The sequence below is a fragment of the Psittacula echo genome (assembly GCF_963264785.1).
Source record: "Psittacula echo genome assembly, chromosome: 4".
Lineage (NCBI taxonomy): Eukaryota > Metazoa > Chordata > Aves > Psittaciformes > Psittacidae > Psittacula > Psittacula echo.
The window spans coordinates 22238958-22266361 of record NC_137738.1 but is presented as its reverse complement, the minus strand read 5'-3'; the positions used below and the strand labels follow the sequence as shown (position 1 = coordinate 22266361).

At 36.8% G+C, this 27404-nt stretch overlaps 1 protein-coding gene across 3 annotated transcripts in view; it reads right to left on the bottom strand.

The window, feature by feature from the left end:
• The window catches only part of STRN (striatin), a 71758-nt gene that overhangs the window by 18973 nt on the left and 25381 nt on the right, over window positions 1-27404 (bottom strand). For 2 of the 3 annotated variants that reach the window (XM_080614718.1, XM_080614719.1), the window contains exons 6-13: window positions 16645-16780; window positions 14664-14799; window positions 10605-10715; window positions 8283-8369; window positions 7586-7729; window positions 4856-4992; window positions 918-1093; window positions 35-82 (exon numbers count right to left, since the gene is read on the bottom strand). In XM_080614718.1, the coding sequence (XP_080470844.1) occupies window positions 35-82; window positions 918-1093; window positions 4856-4992; window positions 7586-7729; window positions 8283-8369; window positions 10605-10715; window positions 14664-14799; window positions 16645-16780 (975 nt within the window). The remainder of the gene's footprint in view (window positions 1-34; window positions 83-917; window positions 1094-4855; window positions 4993-7585; window positions 7730-8282; window positions 8370-10604; window positions 10716-14663; window positions 14800-16644; window positions 16781-27404) is intronic. The other variant, XM_080614720.1, reaches the window with a different exon arrangement.

The following is a 27404-nucleotide window of genomic DNA, read 5'->3' as shown; positions in this document are numbered from 1 at the left end:
CAAAATATGACAAGGTTGCTGAGGAAATACTCACTTATGTGCTCTGAAGGTATATATTGGTTCTACATCAAGAGACGCACTCCTAAATGAAGTACAACAAAGTGTTAACATGTATATGATCTGACACAATGCGTTACAAAAATATGCCAGAACAGCTAAGTTCTTAAAATCACTGCTATGTTGAAGTGTTTCTCCCACAACTTCCTCTCCCAACATGATTCCTCATGTGTCTGAGAATTCTTTACATTCTTTCAAAATATTATAGGATTTGTTTGGTTGGTTTGGCTTTTTGTTTAAAGACCTTAAAGGTAGACAGTCTACAAACCCTCAAGACCAATCAAACCAGTAGGTAAGTAAGCCAATGGGGGAGAAGCCCATATGCTTTGTCCAGTCCTCCTAAAAGGTATATCCCTTACTATATTAGAGCTGCTGCAAATTTGCTCTCATTTCTGCAAATCCCCACCAACACACAAGAGACAGTGTACAACAGAACCTAGCAATATCTCAGTCAAAGTTGAAAGCTGTACACATATATATGCATATATATGTATATACATATACACGCATATATATAAAAAAGCATTGTTACACATTTATATACACATGCAAGCACACTAACAAGCCACATCCAAATATTTTCATTAGTAAATTAATTTTCCATGTTATCAACAAGGAAAATCTTTTAAAAAGTGAATGGTTTTAATTTTTACAAACAAAACACATTCACAAATACGTATGGATTTCTTCTGGCACTCTTTAAAAGTCTCAATTCTCTATAAGAGCTTGTTTTCCTACTTTTTACATTCAAGGAACAATTTCCATTAACTCCAAGAGCCATTCAGTGAAGTGGAATCTACAATATTTTTTCTTCTTCATAAACGAAAATGATTTTTGAAACAAAGTAAAAACAATCTTACTTTTTTGCTGGGGCTGTTTTTTGTAAATTCCACATTTTTAATGTATGGTCCTCTGAAGCTGTTATTAAGACTGGTTCAACCGGATGAAAAGCGAGACCTCTTATTCCATCAAAGTGACTTCTTAATGTGAATTTGGGGTTCCAAGTCTTTCTCAGTGCATCCTTATTGTTTGCTATCTAATAAAAAAAAATATGCCAAACTTGTAATTAATCTGGAAGGCACAAGGAAAGGGAGAAATGAGAAATTTAGTTTGGCATTTTCAGAAGATGTCAAATTACTTCACCCACTTTTCGTAACAACCGGCTCTTGAGCAACGGTCCATTTGTAACACTGATCAGGCAATTCAAAATGAGAACAAACACAGATGTATTCCACAAAGGCAACAAGTAATGTCAAGTCCACAGCAACACATTCTGTGCAAATCTGAAATACTCCACATGCCTGTTAAGTTACATAATTTAAAAGCTGAGAAGTACCTTTCTGACCAATACTGCTGTGAACTCAGTTTGGTATCTGAAATTTGTCTATACATACTGGCTCATTCGTTAACATTGGGCCTGACTTAACCAAGCTCTGGTCCCTGAATATCCAAAGTACCACTGACAGAGCATCTCTGAAATAAAGATCTAATAGAAACAGAGGAGTGTCAAGCAGCACAAAAAGGAATACAACCTAACTTACACACCTAATGCAACACAAGCTCTGTAATAATGCAAGACGAGTAAAGCTTGCCAGAAAAAAAAAAAAAGAAAAAAAAGACTTTTGGCTACACACTATAACTGGAAAGCAGTAAGTTATCATATACGCAGACACAATTATTTGGCAATAAATGCATTTTAGCAGATCCAAAAAAAAAGATCATATAAAAGAAAAAATAAAAAGAAATAGTTTTTTCAACATTGCTCCTCTGAACAAATGTTGACTTGAAATGCTGAACAGAGTTTTATTGCTCTGACAGTCAACACTGCCGTAGTTGAATTTACCGTCTCGTAACCACTCTGAATAGTGGTTATGGAAAACCAGGAAAACAAACAATTGTTTTCAAATATTGATGATTTCATTGTGTTGAAAGCCACAGATAATCCCAAATAATTTTGTATCATTAACTGCAAGTAACAGACAACTGTTTTGAGCCACTTCAGCACTCTACATTTTTTTTCTGGAATGTGGGGCAGGGTGATGTTGGTTAAGAACATAAGTTCTGTTACTTTCATATTTAGTAGTAACAACATAATTCAATTAAGAGGTTTGATTGATTTTAAACAATGAGAAAGGAGTCGTAACAAACAGCACATTTAGCCTCATCATATTTCTTAGTAATTATGCACTGTCTTGCTCAGGGAGACAAGTCAATTTCTTTGCCGAGCTGAGCTGGCTCAATGAGGGAACAGACAAATGCCTGAGCTGGTGTGAGGATGCGGCAGGACTGCAAAGTCAGCAGCTCTGGCAGCTTTTCTGGAGACTGGCCAAGAATGTCTCAGCTAAAAGGGTACAAGACATACAGAGTATTAACAGATACCTGGAGAGGAATTTGGCAACACAGACATCTAATGCCCATTAGGTAATGGAGGGAACCCTTCCTGCCCTCCAGCTCCCATACCAGTGGCATAGGTCCTGTGTCACATCTGCGAAAGCCACAAAGACACCTCAGATGGCCTAACAGTGCATGCCAGTGCTGGCAGTGTAATATTCTCCAATTGCTTCAAAGATGTTCTTCCAAAGAAGTCCAAGATTATTAGTTTATAAATCAGGAAGTAGATGGAGGGCAGTAACAGTCAGCAGCAGGCCAGGAGCAGAGCTGAAACAGATCCCAGCTCTGACGCACCGCCTGCCTAGCTGCACCACCATCACTTCTCTTCACCCACCAGTCTCTCACAAGCTGCGAGAGGCTGGGTTACTAACGCAGCAGCCAGCCTCATTTTCTCTCTCCCTACTAAAATACAACAGTGGGGTAATCTGAGACTTGAAAAGCTGTTGCTGGGGGTGGTGTGTGCTCAACCCCAAAATTAGCACCTGATGGGATTTACCACTAATAGTAATATTTGTGTCTATACAGACAACTTGAAAACTCCAGAGACAGCAATGATATGCAAGTAGGGTTACAGATACATGTCTTGTTCAGTTGCAGGAAATCAAGAAACAACCTACCGCAAAGTCCCAAAACTCCAACTCAATATATTATATTAAATGAATGATTCTGTCATTCTTATGTACACTACTCAGCCCATTATAACCTTATGAAGCTTCTTAATCTACCCAGAAGACTAGGCAGAAAACCAGAACCAACCAAAGCGAACATTTGTTAAGACAACAATATGTAAAAGAAGGAAAAAGAAAAGATGAACTTGAGAGTACTGGCTAGCAAGCTGGGAAATTTAATCTTGTGAGACATTGTGAAAACTTACCCACCAGATGAAAACAATTATTTTTAAGTAATAAATTCATAATCTCCCTTACCAGGTGAAAACCATTCTTTAATTTACAGACAGCCACAGCAACATGCAAAAAACTTAAGCCATTAAATGAGGCTGCCATGGTTTAGAAGAAAAGAATCCAGTAATAGTGTCAGTGGGACGAAAGGGACTGAAAATAGGAAAGTATCTGCGACTCTTGAGAGCAAACACATTTAAAGACCAATTCACATTAATCTTTCAACTTCACTCTCCGTATGATTCAAAATTGCCACTTGAAAGAAAATACTAAATTTCCACTAATCCTATCTGATTCACATTTGGCAGCTGGAAGAAAGTATTAAGCAGTCCAAAATAAAACCACATCATGTTATTTGTAAGCTAGCTACACATACAGTGAAATTTGAAATGGAAAAACTAGCCTTTCATTTTGTTTCAATAAAGAGCACAGTGACAGAAGTGAGAAGCTTCGTAAATAACTCTTTTTAAAACTGTCAGCACTAGAAAAAAGTAAGAGTTGAGGTAAGCATGACAATGAATTCCTGACCACACGACTTCATAAAGGCGTTTAACAAGTGAACAAACAGAAGTCAATATTCTCAAGTGTGGGCAGCAAGCACACATTGCTGGGTCATGAGCTTTTTGTCAACCAACACCTCTCAAGTCCTTCTCCTCAGGGCTGCCCTCAATCCACCTTCCACTCAGCCTGTATTTGTGCTTGGGACTGCCCTGACCCACGTGCAGAACCTTGCACTCAGCCTTGTTAAACTTCACAAGGTTTGCACTGACTCACCTCTCCAGCCTGTCAAATTCCCTCTGAATGGCATCCCTTCCCTCCAGCATGTCTACTGCACCATACGGCTTGGTGTCACCAGCAAACTTGCTGAGGGCGCACTCAATCCTACTATCCATGTCACCAACAAAGACATTAACTTGCTTCAGTACCACCTCCTATGCAGTACTTTTTCCCCCAGTGTCCAACCTGAACTTCCCAAGCCATAACTTGCTACTGTTTCCTCTTAACACCTGGCACTATGGAGAAGCTGGGCTCTGTATGCCTTGTAAGCATCCTTCCAGTACCTCTAGGTTGCTACTCAAGCACCCATAAGCCTCCTAACAACTGAACAAGACTAGCTCCCTTAACATCTCCTCATCAGGAAAATGCTACTGGACTCTCTCCAATTTCTCTACAACCCTCTTGAGTGGAAGATCCCAAAACTGCATTCACTTATGGCCTCACCAGCCCCTTGTAGAGGGGACATTAACTTCCCTTAATCTGGTGGCCATGCTACTTCTAATTTTGCTCAGCACCACTGTGGTTACAAGTACATAGCTGTATCTCTATCAGAGAGCTTTAAGGCTGTTATGTATGGGAAGAACAGGTATGTCAAGTAAAAATTTGTGACATCCTCTGGCAGCATAATTTTATCAGGGAAATGTCTTCTGCTGAGTCTACACACACATAACCTGTGTCTGCCTTCAGCAAACAGACAGTAGAACCTTGAGTTTCCACTAATAACCACTTACATCGTAAGTCAGTGAATCTGCCTCATTGGCTACTGTAAGGCCTGCCAGTTCTCCAAGACCCAGCTCATTTTCAAGGGCTTCATCTGTTCCCATAATGAAAGATTTCCCTGAAGAAGGAGGGAATGTTAAAGCTTCCACTGCAAGAAAACAAAACAAAAAAATTCTGAAACACGGGTTTATAAAAGACTGATTAATAAAATCATATTTTCCACTTCCCAAATACTAAACATTTCAAGTAGCTGAGGGCAAAAACATATAAAAAAAATGCATAAAAAAATAACCATCCTAGAGATAATCACTGTACTTACCAATAAACAATATCCTCTGAACATAATACTTACACTTGAGGTGTGCATGACTCAAGACATTAAGTGTAATTAACTACAGGAGGGAAGAGTACACTACCATTCACCTGTATATAATGCAAAAGGAACACAGAAAAGTTCAGGCCCTTCCCTAACTCTGCTATAAAATATGCAAATAGGCTCTGGAGAAGTAGCAAACATGTAGACAGGAATAGCTGGTGAGAGCAGCTGGACTCTTCTTCCTAGCACCATGTCCACACATATCAAAAAGCATGTCTACAATGCAATCTTCTGGACATGAGAGACTTCATTCAATCTTATACATCTTTTGTCTCAAATTAGAATGGTTTTTAGTAAATTTAATTTTTTTTTCTCCTTTAGCTCCATTCTAAATACAAGCCTAGGCAAATAACATTGTTACCAAGGAGAGAGAAAAGGAAACACCATCTCATTCTATGTCTTATTTAGTTTAACAGCACCAATACTAAGTTCAAACCAATCAAACTAATGGTTTACAATGAATAGCCTGATGGAGTCTCCTTCTCTGGAGACATTCAAAACCCGCCTGGACACATTCCTATGTAACCTTATCTAGGTGTTCCTGCTCTGGCAGGGGGATTGGACTAGATGATCTTTTGAGGTCCCTTCCAATCTCTAACATACTGTGATACTGTGATCTGTTCAGGCTGCTTCCCCACCTTGCCCAAAGACATCAGGTTCAGATGCTATTCAGTTCTCCACCCATCAGATTAAATAACTTAATCTTTCCATGGTCTTTCCATTCCACACTTACACTACTATTGAGTGTCCTGTTTGCTTTCTATTATTTTTTAGAATCAAATAAAAACCCTTAACCTCTGTGTTTAACTCTCTCAGTTATCACCGTTTAATCACAAACACCTCTTACTTTCTTTACCCTCAAGTCTAAACCACAATTCTCTTTTTCTATCTTTTGAACCTACTATGGAATATTCCACTTAACACACAATACATACAGGAGATCATATTTGTAGTTACTAGAATAAAAAAACCTGTATGCCAAAAATATAGAGCCTCAGATTTATAAAGGAACGCATAGCTAGTAGTTTCTAATACTGAACTCAGACTGAACAATCAGCTGTCCTCTTCCCATTTCATGAGAGTCCATCTGAGTCTGTCAATTAAAAACCCGCTCTTGAAAGGACACAAAACTAGAGGTCTGCTAATATGGCTCTCACTACATGTGAGACAAGTTGGGAAGGAAACATTCAACAAAAATTCCTCCACTTCTCAAAGCGTTGCTAAGTTACCCCCTTCTTTCATAAAGAAATCACTGAGCGTGTAGGAAATAGAACTACTGAGATCTTTGGTAACTATGCCACATGCCGGGGCTTTTTATGCATCTTAATTATAACTTGGCCAACCTACTTTTGCACACACACTGAAAGACTGCTCAGTGAAACCTGTATTTTTGCTCATTTTCAAAAGACTTATTTACCATTTAAATAAAGACCATATACGATCTTCTACAAATTAATATAGCCTCATACATTTATTTTATTATGCTGCATATATAGCAATTCAAACACTGAATTAAATAGATGATTAGCAGCTTTTGGACATAATACTAATAAAGGTAACCATATGATCATTGCAAAGATGCATGGTTTTTCATACTTGGACTAGCCTGTAGGAGTAATTTTTAATTTTTGGAACACACTATGGAAATTAATACACTGGCAAGCTGTAAATTATTCTGTATGATTCACTACACAATTACCATGTGCATTTAAAAGCTATACCTAGCCACCTGCATTCAGCTCCAGAGCCTCTAACTTTGCACTTAAGAAAAAAAAAAAAAGAACACATACACATGAAGAACACATATATGCCCCATGCCTGGAAGTGTTCATGGGCAGGCTGGATGGGGCTTTGAGCAACCTGGTCTAGTGGAAGGTGTCCCTGTCTGGGGCACGGGGATTGGAACTAGATGATCTTTAAGGTCCCTTCCAACCCAAACCATTCTGTGATTCTATGATATGTGTGTGCATATGTATATATACATAATGTAAAGTTATGTTGATGTAAAAAAAACCCCACAGATGTTCTTGCATCACGAGACTTATGTTCCACACTTCACCATCAGGCCTGAGCACAAACAAAAGCAAGTGACTTAAGATCCTCATACTACAAAGCTACCAAGTGCCAAATGAGTTTTTTCCATCATGTTCGAAGGCACTCAGTGAAGATTTTAAGTAGGTAGGTGTCTTGACCTCACTAACAGTGACTAGAAGGGGAGGAATAGGAATGACATTTATTGCACTTAGGACTCACAATGCTGAATCAGTATTTGTAAAGTGCTAGGAAAGTCTTAAAGGATAATCTTTAAAAAGTAACTATAAACATCTGCCCTTTGCAAACGTGTATGCACATTTTTAATGCTTACCTTCATCCGTCCTGTTTATCTCATGTTCAATGAGCCTTGAGCTACTGGGCCTAGAAGAAGGTGCAACAGATGGCTGTAATGAAGGGAGATCATCAACATCTCTCAAGTTTGCAAGCATATCCTGTAGCTTTGACCTGTTGGGCCCTAACCAGAAAAAAAACACAAAAATTAAACGGTTTATGCATAGCTCATGTTGGCATTACTTGTATCAGATATGCTACAGCAGCACATGCAACAATGAATCCTACCTTGCATAGAAACGTTACCACAGAAAAACTAATGAGCACCTAGTTTAAGCAGTTACTAATCATCCAGCATGAAATGAATTTCTTGAAAAGAAAGCGACAGAAGCAACTGAGACTTGTGAACGCATTATTCTCCCCACATTTATAAATTCATACTGCTACTTGCATAGGATGCTGAAGAATGCCTCCAACTGAGTCACACTGATTATTAGAATATTTACTTTTCAGAAACAATAGCTGACATTTGTGAATATTTTAAAATTTATGCATCAGGTACTTTGTGCATCATATTCTTATGACAACATGATTATTTTAAATTTATTTGTGCAGTAGTGTAGTATCGTGAACTACATAGTCCAAAAAGTTATATTAAAATATAAATGCAACTGGCTTCACTGGCCTGCTTCCTGAAGCTATGTATGGTGAAGACCCATGCCCTTCTGGACACTTACCTGTGCTTTGCTCCATCATTTTCCCACATCCCTGTTTTGACTGTTTTATATAGGATTGAGGCTGAAACATATCTTCGGTAGTTTTTCCTGTTGTAAGTTTAATTAAGAATGGGAAAATGTCTTACCCATAGTCCATTATGTTTTTTCCTAGACCAGTAAATAATACAGCTATTTTCAAGCAGCTTTAACACAGAAGTGTACTCTAATATATGTATTCTCTCATAAAACCATTCTATGATTCTATGATTTTATTCTCTTATTACTTCACAGGAGTGTTTACTACAGCCTTGCAAAATCGAAAGCTTACTAATGCAGTTACAAACTCTACTTTGTCCACCCTAATTATGACAGATAACAAGCTAAATTGCATTTAATTTGTCTGTCACAAAAATATTACTTGATTCATGAAAGCAGTAAGTAGGATTTTGCAAGATTGTTTTACCATATCTGATTAATAAAAACAATATTTTACTTAGTGGCAGCTCAGTGTTTAAGCACCATTTATGACAAGATTATTTTATGACACAGAAACAAACTTTGTACAATTTAACGTCAAGATATTTAGTCCCTTCTCTTGCCCCCAGATTTCTTTCCTCACATTCTTCTTCACTATGTGCAATATCATGAATAGCTGAAAACAGGCTGTGATTATTCCTGATTTTTCTGTACTGATGCCCTTCCAAGGATGGTTTGTCCATGGAAAGATGCTTAATTTCTGTACTGCAGTAAACCATTTGGTCTCTCAAGATCAAACCAATCAAATCAATCCAAAAGGTACTATAAATGCACTGAGCAGTATCTTCATGAAGGAGCACTGGATGTCCAAGTGCTGCCTTATTATCAAAAATAAAAAGCACAGCAGCTGTTCAAGAATATAATTTCAACAGTTTGGTTAAATAATTTCTGCTAAGTTAACCCTGTAACTATTCACCCTGAACTACATGGCATGTCTGTGTACTTTAAAAATTACAGACAAGCTACAAAAATCGATTTTGCTCAAGTCATACGTTGATATGCCCTCTCTAGCTTAACTACAAAGAAATTTAGAATCAATTTTGTGAAACATGAACACTTTAGTTGGCCAGCTCAGGTTCTTGTCAGACTTGCAATTAATTTCCAAATGGTTCCAAAGATGACAAAAATATCACTTCAGAAATTTAGAGTATGGTAATGATTTACTTTTTTTCCATTAGAAACAGGAGAGTTAGTTTGTGTATTTGATAGCATTATTTCAGCAACATAACCAACTGCTGAGCAGCAGCTTATCACAGTACTAATACAAAAAGTAACAAAACAAGTCAGCCTCAGTGTGAGGATCTGACACCTTTTGCAGTATTATGTACGTCTCTTTGGAAGTGAGAATTTCCTTAGTATTCATAAGCATCTTCCCACAAAGGGAGAAACATCCCTCAAATTTCTTACTGGGCTACAGGCAATATTATTAATTTACATTATGCACACATGACTTCTCAATATGGCTAGATGTTTGAAATATAGCTGTGAATACAGTGTTTCATTTTAAGCATTTCATTTGAATTCAAAAAGTTTTTAAGGCTCACTTTTCAAAAAACAGATTTTACAAAACAGAGATTTGTATTTCAAGAAATGTAACAAAAATATAATACAGGGCTAGAAACTGTATTTCAGATACTGATCACAGTTTTTTGTTTAAATAACAACACCCAACATTTTTACAGGCTAGTCCCACAGGTCTGAACATCAATAAATAAATCCTGTGATTTACAAATAAACTGATGTTCAGAGTTACCTCCTATTTCGAGCCCTGCATAACAAATTATGATGACAGCATGGCTTTCATGTTGTGAATGTTAAGTATAAACAGGGGTAGAAATTAACCTGTTTTCTCCCTCTGTCATCTAGTAGGATATTCAAGACAGTTTCTGGTTTTGGTTTATTTTTGGGTTGTTTATTTACATATCAGACTTTAACTCTTCCTGTGAAACTGGCATTTTTCAGCTAAGAAAGGGTTCTGAAGTCTTCTATATCAAAGTGTGAAGTATTAAACCAATGCATTTTCAAATTTACGTTTCTGAGTAACAGAAGTATAATCCATGCTCAAAGTAAGGGTTTTTAATTAATCCAACACGTGGTTGGAAGAAGTCATATCTAATCCAACTATTTATCAGGTAACCTGATAGACTGTCATTAATTTCAACCCCCGAGAACTGGTGAACAGGAAAGCAGTCAGGAGCAGCAAAGTAAAAGAGTAAGTAATTTTAGGAAAACATTGAAAGAGAGATAGAATTAAGGGTGTGAAAGATGTGAGATTTATGATTTTAAGGTGCAATGTTTTCCACTTACTCTTCACCCCCTTTTTCCCCTTGCGCTCCTTTTTGTATTGTTCCTTGAGTTTGGTTATTACTCCCTGGTCGACATTCCAAGCTTCAGGCATGAGACACTGGTCTTCCTTTTCTAAACAAAGTGAAACAAATGAAACATCCTTTTTCAATAATGTCACCAAGTGATCTCCACTGAAGGAGGTAACAGCTGCTGTCAATGGCATTTGTCTTATTTTAAACAGACAAAAATAGCACCAAGCTTGTGAAAGCTGTAAAACTGCTACTCACATTCCGTTTCTATTCGCTCAGAATTTTCTTAAGAAAAAATTGAGGTAAAATTTCACATGCCTAATTTCTACAACCAAGCACACAGCTGTTCACAAATATAAGCAATATTTCCTTTTTATAAAGTCAGGATATGCTTTTCAGCTTTTTCTTTCCTCCAGGGAAAGAATTACTATACCTAGAAGCAGCAGCAGCTATGTTACTGGTCAACATAACTTCATGAATCAGATGTTACATCATTTCAAATCCTCATTTAATTGTCTTTGTGCTATGTTGTCATTTAAACAAAGTAGCAGCACATTTAAATAATTTTGGAACATAGTATACATGTCACCAAGGTTTTTTTGAATAAAATCTTAAAGCACTAAAGCCATGAAATTTCACAGAAAGGAAAAGGCCCGAGTTATTAGTCTTTGGAAAAAATACCAAAAAAAATTCAATGCGCCTAATGAAAAATAAGAATCCCCCCCTTTTTTATTTTTAAATCTCTCTCAAATTGCTTCCCCTGTGACATGATACAGAGAAGAAGTATTCTTCAAGTGTATGGTAGCTGGAGATTTTGAACAACACCTTATATGAGTTCACATACAAAAAAGTAATTTTTACCATCTATGGAAGGACTGCATTGAGGCAGCTTAGAAAAAGTAATTTGTGAGAGAAGGGAGGTAATACAGCTTTCCCTCAAATATATTTATTTTCATGACCATTACAGCTATAAAATCCTTTTAAATGCACTTTTTGTTCTGTTTTCTTCATTAAAATCTCAACTTTATTATTTAAAAATTAATTCCTTTCAGACTAAGTTCGCTTTGTACATCAATAAACTATTCTAGACCTTTTAGAATATTAACAATAATAAACTATCCTCAGAATAACATGCAGAAACTAATTGTCTGTAGAGGAAGCACAACACTAACAATCACAACCTGAAGGAGCCACTATCATTGGACAGAAAATACACAGCCGGATATGTGTTATTATGGGGACTGATTTGTTAGAAATTAACTATATTGAAAAGACCTAGGGGGTCTTTCTTCAACATCAAATTGAAGAGGATCAGCAGCATACTCTTGCAGTGAAGTTCACTGACCATATCCTGGGCTCTATTAACAAAAATGTAGCCAGTAGTGTGAGGGAAGTGATTATTTCCTCGTTTGGCATTTGTGAGAGAACACCTTTTATACTACAGTATAGTATTTCTTACACTGGGAAGCCTTGTAAGTATAATGCTAAGTATCTAGTATTGACATAGTACAGCAAGTCCAGTGGAGCCACTAAGATGGTTAAGGCAACTGGAGCAGATGAGCTAAAACGACAGGCTGAAACTACTGTGAGCATTCAGCAAGAGCAAAAGAGGTATCCTACCGCTGTCTACAACTGCCCAATGGGATAGACAGACTCTGCTCAGACTTGCATCACAAAAGGACAAAATACTTCTTAACACAGAGACAGTCAAATATCAGAATACAGGAGACATTCAAGGCCAGGATGGATGTGGTTCTGGGCAACCTGATGTAGTTGATAATGTCCCTGCTCACAGTAGGGGGTTTGGACTAGATGAGCTTTGAAGGTCCCTTCCAACCCAAACTATTCTATGATTCTACTGCCCCTGAAGAGTTTATGGGAACTCCCTTCTTGGAAGATACTCAAAACTTGACCAGAAAGCAGCCACAGTAACCTGCTGCAAATGGAAATGAGCAGAAGGTTGGACTAGATGAACTCTCACTCCTCTGAATTCTTCAGTCACGATACTATATTCATGAGTGACAGATTAATTCAAGACCCAAAGTCTTGAGGCATTAGTCTTTTTGCAGCAGCTATGAAAAGACAGAGATATTAATAAGCTGAAGAAACACTAAAAATGATGGTCTGTGGGCTAAGTCATGTCTTTGTAATATATATGCCCAATTAAGTACTACTAATAATAAAAACTTGCATGAAGAACATTAATGATCAAAACTTACATTAAGAAAAGGTATGAAAAAATATGATTGAGAGAAAACAAGTATATATTCTTTCTGGGACCACACTGTAAGTTTTAATCATGCTTTTCCTCCCTGGCTAAACAAGATCTTTTACTCTCCTCCAACCAAAAAAAAAAAAAATTAATGGATTTATGTTAGACTGTACTGTTGCCAGGAAAATACTTCATACATTAATTTTCTACCGACTGTCCCAGGATGCTTCCTGCATCCCACAGGTCCACAAGTGGATCCTGAACTAATATTGAGCAAGTCCTTTATAGTTCAAAAATTACCTGAACACTTCTGAGGACCTTTTAAGCCAAATGGGTTCAACAGATTACTGTAACTGATGAGTAACACTTCGGATCCAAAAACAAAGCAAGGACTTTCTCTGTTTGCTTCTATCTTCTTTTTACAACATCACTATTATATGCTACATTTAACAGTTTTGCTTAAATCAAATTAATGTAAATGATTCATAATGGCAGCTCCTTGAAGAAGCTTTCATATGCAGTTACTATAAAAGACAGGTTGTGAAACAAGTAACTGAAAAACATGGACATCTATAACTCAAAAAAACCCTTAATATTTCTAGAAATGAGAGTACTACTTTCGTGACAATTTATTTTTGACGTTAGACTCTTGCTCATTTGTACTCAGCTGTCATCAATGAAAGTAAAAATAAACCAGAAGTGTGAATTTGAGAACAAAAAAGTTCCTGTTGGCATACTAACTTCAGTGACACAACAACAGCTACACTTACGAAGTGTAAACGGATAAAATTTTAATATTGAAGAAAATACTGAACAGTCTCATAATTTTTTTTTTTTTTGTAAAAGAGAATAACATTCCTAAATTTGTTTGGTGAACAGAATACTGACTGCTGTATATAATTATAGTGAGACACATCCTCTTAAGCAGAGAGACTACACCATACTGAACAGTAATTTGGAGTCCAACCACAAGTTAAACACGGTTCAGCAAAACACAGCATCTCAGAGCTGTTAGCTCATGTGAGAGCACAGCTATGATGGCTTGTCTGTCAAAGTTGCAGTTCCATTATAAAGATAAATTATTTCCCATTCACCTTCCACAGCTCCCTCTGTGTCCACTTACTCTTAAAACCTTCCAGAGCAGCTTAAGGAGAAAATAACTCCCTATCAAGATATTTAACCAGTTTGCTCCCTTCCCTATGAAGTATATTTATGCATAATAATAATGACAAAGTAAAGCATGCTGGCATTCTGGGCTGCAGGACATGAACCTCAAAGAACAGAGAACAGTTTATGAAATGTCTCTCCTTCTCTGACTAGAGGGCTTAAAGATATATTATTCTGATAAATTGTGAAAGAAATTTTGAACAAGTGAGCAGTACATATTGCCCAAATTGCTAACACACAATGAAAGTACAAGAATTCAGTATTTATGACTCACATTTTACTCTCTGTATCAAAGTGGGAGAAATCAAAGACAAACTAGCTTTCATGTCGAAACTGTAAAATACAGCTTTATCAGAGCCCTTCATTAGCATGGGTCACTGGAAAAACACATTAACTCCACTCATAAAATTCAAATTCTATCTGCCTTATTATTAAAGAAAAGGAAGAAGACAATGACAAGAAGCATAACCCCTGAAGAATCCTTATATTAAAGCAGTATGCATAAAAAGGAGAATATTATGTGACGAGGACTTCAGTCTGCCAATTATTTACTGCAGGAATACTCAAAAGAAGCTATGATCATGACAGAGACCTCAATCAAACCCAAGTATTCTTAGCACATTTTTTTTTTCCCTCTTTGTACACCTGGTACAATCCATTACATTTCCTTACCCCAGTCTGTTCCATCTCCTGAACTTCTCGATTCCCCATCACCTTCATCTGAGGTAACTAAAAAGTCAAACTCTTTCAAAGCTTCTTCTGTATCTCTGTCTTCACTGCTGTCAGATAGCACTCTTTTCCTTACAATCTGAAAGGTCAGGATGGAGAATAAAAAAAGTGAATTACATTACACACACACCTTTATACTGAGCAGTACTGTTTTGTCTTCTATGCAAAATCCTAAGAAGAAGTTGTTGAAGAAGCAGAAAAGTATTTCTTAATAAGCAAATCTGGAATAAGCATTCAGGCTTTGTTCAAACTTTTAAGTCAAAATGAAATTTTTCTGTAGATCTTTCTTCTTGTGACAAAACAATTCATAATGACTCTACACTGACCTACACCACTACTATTTTAATACCATAAAAGTACAAACATTCTTAATACAGATTTAAAAAAAACCAACAAAACCAACAAAAAACTCACAAAACCCACAAATAAAACTCCCAGAATGCTGTAGAAAGGACTGCAGCAAAGCCAAACTCACTCTGCTTCTCTGAAAATAGCCACCTTAACTCTCACCTCTGAAACCACTCTACATTTGGACCAAAAGACAAGTTTAGGAAAAAAAAATAACCCAAAACCCAACAAACCACAACACAACTGAGAAGACTTCATTCGCTCAGATTGGCAAAATCAGTCCATCCTGGATAGCTCCTCAGATATTACGGGTACTTGAACATGACACCCCATGTTTAAACAGCAATTCCCTTTCAAATTCAAAAGTAAGCTAGCTTTTAAAAAAATTACCACATTTTGGCAAAAGACAAAATACATGTATTAATGAAGGACCTCACTGTATGCGTTCTGCAATAAATTTACTTTTCTCTCAATAACCAAAATGGACTAGATGCTTTACAGTTATGATACATTAAATCTGTAGCGTAAATTTTACTTCTACAGAAAAGAAGAATTTCATTCATCACAATATTTTGACTTGGAACCTCACTAACGGTCAGTCTGTAAAGACTTCAATACATAGACCAACAACCCATAGTTCATGAAGATGAATGACTGTTTCCGCTAAATACAATGAACCCATTTCAAAACCTGAAGGAATTATGAACTTTAAGCTTCATTCCTTCAGCAGACTTATTAAACACACTCTATTACAGATGATTTTACAGAAGAGTCTCAGACATTAGTTCACAGCCCATGGATGATAGGAACAAGTTTACAAAATTCTCTTCAAAACTGATGAGTTTTTTTAAGTGTTCATTCTTAAAACTCATCATAGAAACAATCACATCCATCTTAACTCAAAACTTCAATTGCTAAGAAACAGAACTCACTGAATAATGACCAAATCTTGTAGCAAAGTATAGCTCAAGAGGGAGTTTCAGGTATTTGACTGAATATACAAACAAAAAAGTTTATTAACTGCATGGTAGAGTTTTTCCAGTTATACTTTTTCTTCCTTCCACAAATTATTTAAAGAAAAATATTTCTTTATATTTTATTTCAGTGATATTGCAGTTCTGTAACCTACAAGGATAAATTTCTACAAGTAATTTTACATGTCACTACATTTATATAAATATTCAAGAAACAACACATTTTTGACATGCAACGTTACAAACACTACCTTCAAACTTAGCTGAAAATTGTAAAAAACGACACCTGTTACCTTAAAAAATGTATTCAATATATATAAAAAATATTAGGCAATATGGAATAGTAGGAAGACAATTTTAAAAAAATTAATCTGTCACTGAAAACTTAAAAGCAATAAAGATGGCAAAGCTTAACTTGTATGCACAAACGCAGAAATGCATACATAATCCCTCTTATGCACACATGCTTGGACAGACCATCATAAAGATGCATTAATGATTTGCACGTGTACATACACAGTCAAATACTTTTGCATATAGGCATCTCATTAATCTCACTTTTTCTGTTCTTCGTAACTTTTTCAATTATTTTTTCCACTCACTGTTGCAGTATCAATGACTGTTTTCTCTCTTCCTTCAATATCGTCTTCATCTTCTTCATCACTAAAGTCTGCAGCTGCATTTTCAAGAAACTTGAAGGTCTCTAGCAGAGAGGCAGAGTCAGTCAATTCAGGTTTCCTAAACAACAACAACAACCACCATCATAAGTCAAAAGAAATCGTAACAGTCACTTTTGCAATTACCAGTCTGTTCTGTATTATGATGTCTAACAACACGACACTAAAATAAGCCTATAGGTAAAACTGTTTGCGGATTAAAAAATAAACAATTATTCTTCATCCAGCTGCAATTACCAAAACAGACACTTCGATTTTTTTTTATTTGAAAAGCATTTTAAAGCAAGATTCATCTGGTATGTGCTCAAAAAGCAACTTCAATACTGACAAAACTTCCAATGCTGAAAGCCTCAGCTGTGACATAAGTCACAGCTACTAAAGTTGGCCTCCCATATGTACACCAGGGTACAGGAAAACTTTGCTGCTGCAACGTGATGTTTCTCATGTGGCTGGGAAACATCAAACTCTAGCTCTAACAATGCCTAACTTTTAAGACATGGTAAATCTGCCACTATAAAACAATATAATGGGAAAATATCACTGATGACTAACTAACGTTTACGTAGATGTTAGGATTAAACAAGTAAGGAAACGGATGAAGACTGGGTAAATTATGTCTGCACTGGCACAAATTCAGATAGTGCCTCAGAACGGGAAGTGTAAGGGTTGTTATACTAACAACTGAAGAGGAAGAATACAAGAAGCACGACTTTAACTGTTATTAAAACGCTGATGAAAGTACAATTAAAGCAATCCTACAATGAACACCAGGTACCATGTTTTCGATGCAGAAGACACACTTCTCCATCAGTCCCTCAAAGATTAAGTGGTGAACAAAATTACTGTTTGAATTACAATGATTACTTCCAGTAAAAGCTTGTCCATGCTTTATATAACTTCACACCAGTAAAGACAAGCTTTATGGTTTTTCTTACCTTTAATCAGTAGTCTGTTTTTCATAGTTCATCACTAAATGCACGTCATCTTGATTTTCACAACCACTGAAACAATAGAGGTCTCTCTTTCTTCTTAGAGTTGTCGCTCTAAATTGTCATGTACAGTCACCCTTATGATCAGCAAGTGTGCTGCTAATGCTACATTTTGGTTTTGCTATGACACGTTTCAAAAGGTTCAATTAACTAACAAGCCTATATAGTATGGCCTTTTAAACTCCCTGCAGTGTAAACGTCTGATCGTCCATCACCTGTTTATCCCAGTGTTTCTTCGTAACATTTTTCAAAGGTTTATTGCAGCAAACATCTAAGGGCAAAAGCTCTGATGGGTAATGAGGCATGATAAGCAACACATTTTCTTCTTTACACAGTCTCTATTCAGGCACTTCTATGCTTACATGACAATTAGCAGGAGTGGCTTCTTGATAGCCCCAGTACGTCTGCATCTCATTAAGACAATTTGCTATTCTACCCTTTTCTCATTTACTCATCTTCACTGCCAAAAAATACCAATAAAGATTTCACTTGCCATTAGAAATTCCACATACACAGCCCCATAACATACTGTGTTGTACAGTATGTTTTTATGGTCACTGGTTTTACTGAGAATATTCCTTCCACTTTTCCCTATCTCAAACAATCTCAAACACGCTTCCCCAAGTATTTTGAGCCTCTTGTTTCTATGGCAAATCTGAAAGCAGTCTGTAATATTTTAATTTTTCCTTAAGTAATCACTACCTTGGGAGACTATAATACCTCATGAATCTGTAGCAATAATGTACATTTTCACAGAAATCGTATGGTACTCTTATTTTGATGTTCCAACACAAAAATCTTGGCAAGACAAAATTTGTAATGTGCTTCACTTGACTAACTTCTTGATTTTCAGCAAATTTTGTGTTTCCTAGTCAGCTTTTAGGTGATTAAAACATTGGTTTTTCCCTCTATATTTTGCCATGTAAAAATCTACCATGTAAAAATGTCACGGCTGCTAATCTACATTAGCAACTATCAGACATCTTACACTAAACAGCAATGTATAAACTAGTAACAAACAGAATATAAAATGTTAATCAACAGAACTGTCTTTAAAGAGACAGATACCCTTCTACAGGTACAAGTATATGCAGTAATTCACATCTAGATTTGGTTTTGTACTCATCTGACCTTAAATCAGGCCCACTCACACTGAGGTTCAAAATGACTATCGAAAGAGAATGTTATAACTTTAAGTACCTGATCTGAATTCAACTGTCTCATTAATTATTGCATACTCGAGAGGGCAGGATATATACATAATTGTATATTTCCATTTACATAGGGGGTGTGGTGGGGGGTGGGGTAGAAGGCATCTCAGGCATTGGAAAACACAGTAGTTTATCATGTATTTCAAAACTCCTGCACAGTACAAAAATGTACAAAGTCAGCACAGTCCCACAAGAGACTATTTGTACTACAGCAGAACTTCCAAGAAAGAATTCAAAAGAACCAAAAAAGTAAACAGAAGTGCAGCAGAATATTTAAAATATTTAAATGTTCTATAGGGAAAAGAAGCTTCAAGCTGACAGACAGGTTGATTTGCTATACTGTATCTCAATAAATTTTAGCAATCAAATGAAAAATAACTCAGTATTTTAGCATCCTTTAGCAGCACATAAACATAATGCATTTAAATATTACTGAAAGCATAAACACTTAGGAATACTATAAAATTTATCCAAGAAAATGTCTGGCCTTAGCTGATTTATATAATGTACTTTGATGGCTATTTGAAGCTTGCCTGTTTCATTATTTTCCATTTGTTTAGTTTGTTTCTCTTTATGGGATCATTGATAAAGCAACATAAAGCAGAAGTGGCAAAAAAATACTCAGAGATAGTGTAGATAAATTACTTTAAATTCCATTTTAGAAAAAGACACACAACTCAACATTTCCAGGGTTTCTGAAGTCTAGAATACTTCTTAAAATATTAATGGGTGAAAACAACAGAATGGATCTCCCAAGGCAAGGCCTAATACACGAATTAGCATTAGATACACTAATACACTAATCAGTATTATAGACATGAGTGAAGCAAGACTACGGCAAGGTTCAGGACCTTCTGCAAATAAAGGGAGACAAAAAAAAAAAACCACAAAAGGTCTCAGAAGAAAAGCCAAAACCACAAAGGTCTCAGAAAGGATGATTCCTCTTTATTGGGTTGTTCTAGATCAAAACATGTGTTAAGGGAGAACACAATTTTCAAAGTACAAGAACTTAGGCATTGCTTTTTCCTTCTTCCGCAGCCATATTGACTAAAGAAAAACTGCTAGGGAAGAACAAGCCAAAAAGCCCAGACAGCAGGAGCAGCTACAGAAGCTGCCAAAGTAGAGTGCATACAACAACCAGATTTTGGCAGGACTTTCTCAGCCCTGCGCTCCTCAGCTGCTTGTCCTGAATCTCCTTCCCACTACTCCTTCCTCAGTCGTACCCTACAACCACAGCACCCTTGCATGGTTTTCTCGCCAGCACCTAACCTTGCCTTCCCTCCTTGAGGGTTCATCCCAGTTGACTTACCAATTCCTAAGTGAACCTTAAAAAGAAAGTTAGTAAATAAATAAATAAATAATTGAACCAATATAACCTTTTCTATCAGATACTGTTAACTCTACATTATATCCTCCTCTCCAGTAGTGTTATTCAATTAGACAGCAAAGGTTTTGGGGCAGAGAGACTACCTGATACTTGTATCTGCACATGATTAAGTACAACAGGACTAACTACTTATCACAAGCACAGCCAGTAAGTAGCGCTACGAAGTAAAGTATAGCTACACTAATGCTGCTGAGTTTTCTATCTTAGTACTAACAGATGGGCAGCACACAGATTTTGTGAGTATTATACAGGGAACTTCTGATCTCCAAAGATAAGACACTTCTTGCTGCTTAAAATGGAAAATTCTTGTTACAAATGGGCTCGTAACTGAAGTATTTACCTCCCTTAAAGCAACATAAACCTGAAATAACATCACTGCTTTTCTCCTTAGGAGAAGTTGCCAGAACTTTCTGCCACTGAAAATCCCATCATCTCATCCCAACTTGTATTTTACAAGCTGTTCAGTTCAGATTTGTCTTAACCCCTTGGCCCCTCAAGACTAAACCCAATAATAGTATCTCCCATGAAATCTGAGAAACACGATTTGTGGATATTCCACATGTACTATTTCTGCCCTACAGTGACACAGCTCAGGACAACTATTTCATGTAAAAATCTAGCCGGCCCTGACATCAAATTACTCGCAGTCTTACAGAACGTACAGTATTCAATTTGCTCTCAACATTTAATATTCAGGATCTTAACACAAATCCTGTTTCTTCCTGAGTGAAAAGTAGAAACCACAACCTAAGGGAAAGGTGAAGCTGCTATGTGGAAACTAAACCAGCACGTTGATCATACCTTTCCTGCTCCTAGCACGATCCAGAATGTTTCATATTGCAAAGTCAAGTTTAACTTACACTAAAGCCACATGACAGACACATACTCTCTTTGTAATCAACACATTTAATATTTCTCTCATTATCTTCTCCTTTGCTGATAACAATTCTTGTGGGTCTGTGGGCATGTCCAGGGAGACACTCAGACTGCTCCCATGAACAGCCCAGCCACAAGGCCATATTGCCTTGGTCCTACTCACTCCCCTAGATGAAAAAGTAGAGTTGTTGGTTTGCTTGTTTTATCCAAGACAAACAAAAGTTATCTTAAATAAAACCAGATTTTATTGATAAATTCAGAAGCAGGAAGACCACAGTAAATCTAAAAAAACCCCACAAGTTCAGCTCAGGCTGAGAAATGTTTCTGGGGGCCTATAACAGGCAAAAGCCTGTTATGACCCAGCATTCAAAGAGCTACCCTAGCAGTCTCTTTCTCGAGCCATTTTCTTTGGCTCAGTTCTTCTTAGTGTCAAAATGTTCTACTGCAAGGTCATAAGTTTTATTAATTCCCCACAGAATCTAGTTATTTCATGTTTTAACACAGTCTTTTCAATGTGGCTAGTTGAGCTCTTTTGAAATGGATGAAATAAATAAATACATGCAAATTCAACTGTATTCCTTTCTATCAGGGCTGTCTTTAAGAACAGTTTGTTAAATCTTCCATACCATGCAAAAGCTTTCATAATGCAGCACAAAAAATGTCAAACTAATAGTTTATAAAACTATGGAACACTTACAATCAGCAAAATTTACAAACAAGGAATATGGGACAGGCTAGACAGTCTGTCACAACCTTTGAAACCTGTTATAAATTCACAGCACACAATGCAAGAAACAGCGCAACGCATACTACAACTGGTAAGCAACACTTACAAAATGGTTTGGATATAAATTGAAATCATGAAGAAATGCAATCTAAAAAGGCCATTTCTCCTGCCAAATCTAGTCAGATAACTACATGTCAAATAAACAAGTTTTTTGAAGACTAAAAATTAAAAATAAATTCAGTGTCTGAAGAACTGAAGTAACCTCTTATAAGGTATTTCTCCATCCACAACCCCTCTCTTTGCTTTTCTCTCACCCACTGCAAACCATCTCTGTCTCTTTGTCCCCATTCCTTCTGTACCATGACTCTTTTGTGACATTTCCAAGAAGCATCCCTCCACTCTTTAAAGTCATAGATCTGTGCCAATGAAATTAAAAGAGTGGTCCACTGGTACTGCTTTCTTCACATAACACCCAAATTTATCTTCTTTTTCACCTCTGCCCACTTCAATGTATCTGTTCGAAGTATCCAGGTCTGGCCTAAATCAGGTACCTTTGAAATGCCTATTAGGTCACTGCAAGGTGGAAGGAGGGACAAACAGGAAAAAAGTGTAAAAAAAAAAAAAAACCCACCAGTAAAAAGAATATGGCAAACAGATTTTGGATATTTTTCTTTTTGTAATTCAGTATTAAATTCTCACATACTATTTTGGAAATCTTTTTCATGGCAGATGTTACCTCGAGTTTTTAAATTCAGAGATATTTTATCAAATAAACCATTTTATAAGCTAGTCAACACACAACATTCATCAGCCAGTATGTAGCATTTTCATTACATGGGTCAGTGTTAATAGAATTTAGAGATGCAAAAAAGCTATTCAATGCCTTCTGGTACAGAAAGGCATTAATTCGCTGAAGTGCCAGTTGGAATGATTTGTTGCACATCATAAAGGTAAGGTTTTCAGAATGTTTAGTTTTAATCTTTGGAAAGGTCTCTGGATTTGCTGAAGTGTTGAGTTTTGACGCCTTTTTGACCAAGTAAAGTATAGGCAGTGGAAGCCGTATGTGGTTCAATAGAATAAAAAAGGCATTACATCAGTTTCAGAGAGAGACTGATATATCACTCAGGACTATTTTTCTTTAAAAAGTTCCTACTGGCAATTTAAACATAGTTCTAATGATCAAAGCCTTAGCAAGAACTCAGATAATGTACTTATAGTATATTTTTTATATATATATATAATTATATATATAATTATATATATATATACACACACACATCCATACATACGTGTGTAAAAGCACACATATGTTTGGTATACCCTCATTCCCTTCTAGTTCTATTCCTTTATTCTGTTTGCTTCCACTCATATCAAATGGTATCCAAATATACACCCTTCAAGAAAGTAAACTGATTTGACTGTTTAGGTTTCAGTCAGTAAGACAAAGCCATTAAAAAATGAGGTCATAAGTGAACTGAAGATACTTAAATACTCTCATGTTTTCAAGGCTACAAGTGACATTTGCAGGCAGCTTTCATTTCTCTTTCAGTTTGTTGGGGGAAAGCACCCATTTCCCTGCACTTAACACTGCAGGTGTTAAGAATTTCAACCACTATTATAAAGTTATTATTTTAGTATGTATTTTTGAGTCCAGTCATGCCAAGTGGTACTTATCTTTTGTAATGCAAGTGAGCTGATCGAAGAAACTGAAAACAGATTCCCTTTTAAAATCCGTGAAATAACTGGGAACAGGACTATGTCTATCTCAGGTTATCATAGCAACATTTCATCTATGGAATCAAAATCTTGCAGGGTGCATTCAAAATCCACAGGATGTCTTGAGTGCTAAAGTTTTCAAGAGGATCTGTACATTAGCAAATAAATAGGCAATGTAAGAATACAAGTTTGGCCACAGATGTAGCAGCTAGTTACACATAAAGACTAAGGCTACTTCGCCTAATAGTAAGAAGAGAAACTGATTTGGCTTTAAAAAGAACTTTCAGACAACAGCAGTTTGTTCATCACTATAACAAAAGGATTAAAAAAACCCAAAGAGGTGGGGGCAGGTCTGTGTTGTAACTGCAACCTTCTAAGACATACAAAATTAAGCTGAGAGACATGAAGGATCAGATGTCAATTTTCTAATATAACTGGAGCCTATCAGAATTCAAGTCACAATTTCTGCTGCAAATAAATATTATTTTCTTGAGTGTTTGCACTACAGTATCTACTGTACTGGTATAACAGGCAGGATGATATAACTAGTGTAACAGACAATTCATAAAAATCTGTAAAAGATACAGTGAGCTGAGCAGAGCAGGAACATCCTCCCTACTCACCACAAAGTACACACTTCACTCATCCCTGGAGTCAGAAAAAATGCCAGAGCTTACCCTTACAACAAAGGCATTTCCAAAAAAAAAGTACAAGTGTCTGCTGTTGTCAGAAGTGCAGTGAGAGGTAGATCAGACGTATTGCTGAAGAAGGCTGAGCAGCAGCACCAAGCACTATACATAGATTAACGGACTTATACAAAAACCATGCTAAAATCAGACTGTGTTGTGAAGTATGCCAGCTTTTCTGTTCTTTACTGGAATTTCTCTCAGTACCAATTTGTTTTGTTCTCCAGCATTTTCATTTCACTGAGAAAGTATTGGTTGATTACCAACAGACAAAAGTCAAAACATAAAGGAAGTTTTGTTTCCTGTTTCCATTACCTCCTCTCTCCTCCAAGACAGGTAACCATACAGAAGCATAAAAACATCAAAAACCTTTTTTTTTTTTTAACTTTCTTTGGGATTCATCACGAGTGTTCAGTTGTACAGAAGGCAGTTTAGCCAACCTGCTCTTTCTGCAATTTACATTACTATATGGAAAAATCTTTTAAGGAAAATCTTTTAAAGCTAGTGTGCCTGTTCCTGAAACACATCATTGTATCCATATTCCTTCTGGTTTTCACTGTGCCGTTTTCTCCTCTATTGTATGTTATCTTCGTCACATTCACCCGCATTCGTTACAAACTCTTAATGATTTGTCTTCACTGTTTCTAACTCATAAGGTTTCTCTTTATTCAATCGCTACACTCCGCTTCAATCTGAGTCTCATCTGGGCCTACAATATTATGCAGTTCTTCTGACATCAAACAATTGAAATGTTCCAAGAGCTGCATTTTTTCACTTTAACAGAGGTATTCCTCTTTAGACTCGATTTGTTTCCATGCACTACATTTTCTCCAGCACTCTGCTCTTTAAATGTAACCAAAGCATCTTCAGGTTGACCACTAGCCTCAGACTTGCTAGCAGACATTTGACATCTATGTTCATTAAATGTCTTGAACCACAAAATTTGCTAAATTGCATCGGCTTAAGCAGTTAACAGGCTTCTGTGGTGACAGCAAAGCATTCTACAAAGAGTTTCACTATATCCCTACAGCTACATACAGCCACAGAGCATCTTCCATCTGCATTTTAATTTGCAACTCTCCCAATGTCTGGTGGTTCTGGCAACATACACATATGTCTTTAAATTTCCTGAGACTGCACTAAGGCTTTGGTTGGTTTCTTGATCTTCCAATCTCTCACGGTAACTTTCCTCTTCTACCACTACCAAACTGCAGGCACTTGTTCATCGCACTCCTTCCAACCATACAGGCTTGGTGTGGCCCAAATCCTCTTCTCACTTTACATTCACACTAGGAATAACAAGAGGCTGCTAAAAGAACTGTCAATCTTTTTGCCTTCTCCATAAGCAGTCTAGCACTGGTGAAGTCGCTGCAAAGAGTGCCCCTACCTCAGCTGTGACCTAGAATTTAGCTGAGCCACTCAAATTTTTCTCAGTTCTGCCAACCAGGTAGAAAAACATCAAATTAAGTTTTCAAACACTCAGTAAGAATTCCAATTGGGATCAGGAGCAAGATCCATGTGCCTTAAATTTTAGTCACACATTCAATGCTAAAACTCTTTAAAAAACCCCCTGTTCTACACATGTTTAATGCTGACAACAGATGAGGCAGGTAACAGGTAAGTATGAGCTACTTGAGAACACCATCTCATCTCATTTCTGATTTTCCATCTGCCATAAAGCTGCACTTTGAAATCTGAAACAAGCGATGATGCAGTTGAGAGGAGGTGAACAGTGCCACATGCCACGGAAACAGTGAGGTGTAACATTTTACAGTACCTAGTAGCACAAGATGAAATAGTTGTCAAATAACAGGCAGTCTCTGCCAGGAAGAAAGCCACAGAATGCTTCCTGCATGGAAAACTGAAAGAAGTGGTCTGAAAGTGTACTTGAAACAGCCAGAAGAATCACAGTCTTGAAAGCTAGTACAGAGGCTGACCAAGGAATTTCAGTAAAATCCCTACTTTTTTCTCTCGGTGAGGGAGATCTCAGCAGATATCCACAAACTCAAAATCACCATAGTCACATCAATCTTCACAAGTGAATGAGATCCCTGGAAAATTCTTCCACTGTAAAACCCTGGAGTCACTCTTCACACAACACGTATCAAAATGTTCCCCATAGCTTTCTAACACTGTCTGTCATCTTATGCATCACAAGTGAGATGAAAAGAGTTTCTCTAAGCATGCAGCCTGACCAACCTTGCAGCTGACAAGCTTGCAGAGCCACAATAGAAGAGAAGCCGCTTTTCTCCACCAGTGAATATCCTCAGCCATAGGATAGACTAGAGTGTTAAATCTCAGATCTACCCAGAAAGCAAATAGATAGAGAAGAAATGCAAATGCATCCAAAACTGTGGTCCAACCATTTAATCTATCATATAACCACCTTATAAATATACTCATGTCAAAACTGAAGACATTTCAATAAACTTTAAAGTGTAAAAGCTTTATTTACCCACTGTCCCCTGAGAAGAAGTGACCCCTTCACCAGAAATCAAACTAAAATCGTTCCTGTAATATACAAGCATTCCTTGTTCTTCTAAAGCTGCTGTACATAAATGACATGGCTTGTCAGTTACGTAGGGGCACAATGTATTTTAGTAGCTTGCAGGTGTTCAAATTTTCCACCTCACAGCACTGAATTTAATTACATAACAATGAACTTCTGCCCTTATGTAACTTGTTGGCCTGAAGTTGCTGCAGCTATCTGCTGGGTATAACGAAATTTTACAAATGGTTTTTAAAAGTCAGAATGTGTCATATAACAGCATCAGACTTTAGAAAATAGAGGTCTTGAATTTCGCCACATCAGTATGGAAAAGGAAAAAAGAAAACGAGGGAAAAGAGGGAGAATCTTTGAGGAAAGCTGTGCTTGCTGATGCAGTCCAAACTACTGGGAACAGCTACCTCATGTACTGTTGAGATAAACAGTCCATTTTCATTATTTTCCAAGTTTTGCAGTACCTGAAACAAGAACAGACTGTTTTCCTGAAGCCTGTACAGTTCAGTTTCAGATTTAACTTACTCTTTTTTTTTTTTTTAAATCTGCATGAAAATGCGAATAAAATGGAAAAAAGCCTCTTATGTTTTCAA